Source organism: Numida meleagris, unplaced genomic scaffold (assembly GCF_002078875.1).
Source record: "Numida meleagris isolate 19003 breed g44 Domestic line unplaced genomic scaffold, NumMel1.0 unplaced_Scaffold595, whole genome shotgun sequence".
Lineage (NCBI taxonomy): Eukaryota > Metazoa > Chordata > Aves > Galliformes > Numididae > Numida > Numida meleagris.
The window spans coordinates 6,582-10,866 of record NW_018364811.1 but is presented as its reverse complement, the minus strand read 5'-3'; the positions used below and the strand labels follow the sequence as shown (position 1 = coordinate 10,866).

The 4,285-nt window shown below is 63.2% G+C and overlaps 1 protein-coding gene and 1 long non-coding RNA gene across 2 annotated transcripts; one reads left to right on the top strand and one right to left on the bottom strand.

The window, feature by feature from the left end:
- The first annotated feature begins 365 nt into the window (after nucleotides 1–365).
- Nucleotides 366–1,298, top strand: LOC110391887. The gene is made up of 2 exons (XR_002434173.1): nucleotides 366–517; nucleotides 1,058–1,298. It is a non-coding gene; the product is annotated as an uncharacterized LOC110391887 (long non-coding RNA).
- A 1,060-nt stretch (nucleotides 1,299–2,358) lies between these two features.
- On the bottom strand, nucleotides 2,359–4,050 carry THOC6 (THO complex 6; the record flags this gene model as incomplete). Its single annotated transcript, XM_021383845.1, is given in 3 exon segments — nucleotides 2,359–2,396; nucleotides 2,498–2,601; nucleotides 3,318–4,050. Coding segments are annotated over 3 exon segments (860 nt in total), but the record flags the coding sequence as incomplete, so codon positions are not given.
- Between the last annotated feature and the right edge of the window lie 235 nt (nucleotides 4,051–4,285).

The window sequence follows — 4,285 nt, the reverse complement described above, 5'->3', positions numbered from 1 at the left end:
TGGGGCTCTTTGGGGTCTCTATGGGGCTCTATGGGGTTTCTGTGGGGCTTTGTGGGGTCTCTATGGGGTTTCTGTGGGTCTCTATGGGGTGTATGGGGCTCTATGGTGCTCTATGGGGTCTGTGGCCTTCTGTGAGGGCTCTGTGGGGCTCTATGGGATCTCTATGAGGTGTATGGGGCTCTATGGGGTTTCTGTGGGGCTCTTTGGGGACTCTGTGGGGCTCTATGGGGTTTCTGTGGGGCTTTGTGGGGTCTCTATGGGGTGTATGGGGCTCTATGGTGCTCTATGGGGTCTGTGGGCCCCTATGAGAGCTCTGTGGGGTCTCTATGGGGATCTGTGGGGTCTCTGTGGGTCTCTGTGCGCTCCGTTGCTTTCTATGGGGCGCCCCACATATTTCCCCCCTCCCCCCAGGGCTCCGCCCCCCAAGCGCGCTCTCCCGGAAGCGGTGGCGGCCGCGCGGCTGCGGGCGCTGGGGCTGTACCACGACCACCGATATGGCGGGAACGGGCTGCCCCAGGTGGGCGGAACTTCGGGCGGGACCAATGGGAGAACGGGATGCCCCGGGTGGGCGGGGCTTCGCGGTGGGCGCAGCCTATGGGAGAACGGGATGCCCCGGGTGGGCGGGTTTTGCGTGGGGCCAATGGGAGAAGGGGATGCCTCGGGTGGGCGGGGCCAATGGGAGAACGGACTGCCCCAGGTGGGCGGGTTTTGCGTGGGGCCAATGGGAGAAGGGGATGCCCCGAGTGGGCGGGGCTTTGCGGTGGGAGGTGGCCTATAGGAGAACGGGCTGCTCCAGGTGGGCGGGGCTTAGCGCCGATGGGCGGGGCCTGGAGGAGAAGCACTTATGGGGCAGAAGAAGCACTTGTGGGGCAGGAGGGCCACTTGTGGGCCAGCTATGGGGCAGGAGAGCCACTTGTGGGCCAGCTATGGGGCGGAAGGGGAACTTGGGGGGCAGCTATAAGGCAAAAATGACAGTTATGGGGAAGAAGGAGTATTTGTGGGGCAGGGGAACTACTTGTGGGGCAGCTGTGGGGCCCACGCTCTGCTCTCCCCCCAGGTCCCCCACCCGCAGGCGTCCGCGATGTCGCCCTGAGACCCCCGCAACCTCTGCCCCACGGCGCTATGGGGCGCCCCACAACCGCCTGTGTTGAGATGGAGCCAGGAGGAGCCCCTCCCCCCCAGCCCCACATTTGGGGATCCTGAGCCCCATAGATACCACATGTGGGGCTGGGGGAGAGGGGGGGAGAGGGGAAGGGAAATGTGTGGGGCAGACCCCAATATGCGGGGCTTCAATTTTCCTTATTTTCCCCCCANTTTGGGGTCATTTGGGGGTTATTCGGAGTCATAATTTGGGGTTATTTGAGGTCAGAATTTGGGGTCATTTGGGGTCACATTTTGGGGTCATTTGGGGTCACATTTTGGGGTTATTCGGGGTCACACTGGGATTACTTGAGGTCAGAATTTGGGGTCATTTGGGGTCACACTTAAGGGGTCATTTGAGGTCACATTTTGGGGTCAGTCGGGGTCACACTTTGGGGTTATTTGGGGTCATGAATTGGGGTCACTTGGGTTCACATTTTGGGGTCATTCAGGGTCACCATTCGGCCCCACTTTGGGGTCATTTGGGGTCACACTTCAGGGTTATTCGGGGTCACATTTTGGGGTCACTTGGGGTCACATTTCGGGGTTACTTGGGGTCATGTTTTGGGGTCACTCGGGGTCACATTTTGGGGTTAATCCGGGTCACAATTTGGGGTTATTTGGGGTCACATTTCAGGGACATTGGGGTGATATTTTGGGGTTGTTAGGGGTCACATTTTGGGGTCATTCAGGGCCCCATTTTGGGGTCACTTGAAGTCCCACTTTGGGGTCACTTGGGGTCACATTTCAGGGACATTGGGGTCACATTTTGGGGTCACATTTCAGGGCCACTAGGGTGACATTTTGGGGTTGTTAGGGGTCACATTTTGGGGTCACACTTCAGGGTCATTCAGGGCCACATTTTGGGGTCACTTGAGGTCCCTCTTTGGGGTCACTCCGGGTCACATTTTGGGGTCACTTGAGGTCCCACTTTGGGGTCATATTTTGGGGCCACTGGGGTGACCTTTTGGGGTTGTTAGGGGTCACACTTTGGGGTCATTCAGGGCCACTTTGGGGTCACATTTTGGGGTCATTGGGGTCACATTTTGGGGTGGTTAGGGGTCACATTTTGGGGTGGTTAGGGGTCACATTTTGGGGTCACATTTCGGGGTCATTAGGGTCACATTTTGGGGTCACTTGAGGTCCCACTTTGGGGTCACTCGGGGTCACATTTTGGGGTCCCAGGGGGGTGACACGCTGGGGTCACTGGGCTCTCACCTGCACGGGGGTCTCCTGGTCCACACCTCTTTGCAGCCCTAGAGGGGGGGGGGCCCAACCCCACAGCGTCAGCCCACAGCCGCCCCCTCCCCCCCAAAATGAGGGGGTCAGGGGTCGGGGGTCAGAGGTCAGAGGTCACCTTCTTGGCCAGGTCGGCCCAGTTCCAGGCGCGCACTTCCCCGTCGCTGGCGCTCAGCAGCTGCCGCTCCCCACACGCCAACGCGTACACAGGGCCCCGGTGCGCTGCCGGGGGTCAAAGGGCGCGGGGTCAGGGGTCAGAGGTCAAAGGCCTGGGGGTCAGGGGTCAGAGGGCAGGGCCAATGAGAGTAGGGCCAATGGGGGCGGGTTAAAGTGTGAGGCTAAAGGGAGTGGGGTCAGGGGTCAGAGGGCAAGGCAGGGCCAATGGGAGTGGGGTCAGGGGTCAGAGGTCAGGGCAGGGCCAATGGGAGTAGGGTCAAGGGGAGAAGGGTTAGAGTGTGGGGCTAAAGGGAGTGAGGTCAGGGGTTACAGGTCAAGGCCATCGGGAGTGGGGTCAGCAGGAGCAGGGTCAAAGGGAATGGGGTCAGGGGTCGGAGGTCAGCGGGAGTGGGGTCAAGGGTCATAGGGCAGGGCAGGGCCAATGAGAGTGGAGTCAGCGGGAGTGGGTTCAGGGGTCAGAGGTCAAGGGGAGCGGGGTCAGGAGTCAGAGCAATGCCAATGAGAGTGGGGTCAAAGGAAATGGGGTCAAGGGTCAGAGGTCAAAGGGCTGCAGGGTCAAGTGGGGGCGTGGCCAAAGGAGGGGGGCGTGGCCAAAGGGAGCCCCGGCTGCCATGTTGGCTGGGCCCAGCCCAACCGCATGGCATTGCGGGGGCCCGCCCCTCCCCCACACCGCCCCGGGACCCCTTCTCCCCTTCAGCCCGGAGGAGCGGCGACCCCCCCTCCCCTCCTAACCGACCCCTCACCCCGCGGTGACCCCTCACCCCGGAAGCAGAGCAGCGGCTTCTTGCTCTCCTCGGTGGCCCCGGCCCCGAGCGCGGCCGCCAGCCCGAAAAGCGCCACTTCGCCGTAGTTGTTCCCCGCCGCCAGGTACCGCCCGCACGGGGAAGGGCTTTGCGACAGAACGCTCATGTGCAGCAGCTCCCGGGCGCGGCGGGGCCCGGCGGGTGACACGCAACTCCGTTCCGCCGCCTCCGGTTCCTCCTCGCTGGGCGCCGCCATGGTGAATCCTCTTCGTCGCGGAGAAATGACGTCATAAAGACGCGCGGGCGGGAAACAAAGTGCCCGCCTGGCGTGCTGCGCATGCGCCGTCTCCATGCGGCCGCGCTGGGCATGCGCAGATGAAGGAAGCGCCGAGCCTTGCGCGGCTGCGCATGCGCTGTTTCCACGGCGACGGCGTCTCGAGCACTGCGCGTGCGCCGCCTCCTTGTGCTTCACACCATGCGCATGCGTACAAGAAAGGTGCAGGAAAAGGAACGACTGCGCATGCGCTTTAAGACCCGGTAACCGATATGCGCATGCGTCACCGGTACGGGAACGGCTCTCCTTGAGGTCTGCGCATGCGCTCTGTGCCCCCCCCCGCAGTCTCGTGCGCATGCGTAATGCGCAGAAGCGCTTCCCCGACGGCCACTGCGCCTGCGCAGACGGGTGGCGCCGCTCCGCCTCTTTTAGCGCCGTCTCCACGGCAACGCTGCGGCGCATGCGCACTTAACAGCGGCGCCTCCTGCCGGGCGGAAATCGCGCGTGCGCATTCGCCGGGTAGGGGTCTCTGAGGGAACTGCGCATGCGCGATCATCGGGGGGGTGGGGCTGTCGGCGCCGCGCATGCGCAGAGGGGCGGGCGCGGGGGCTGCCGGGATGTTGGAGGACCCCGTCCGCCGCGGGAAGAGGAGAGCGGAGAACGGGGAGGGGTGAGGGGGCCCCTGGGTCGGTCAGGGGGTCCCGGGGGTGGT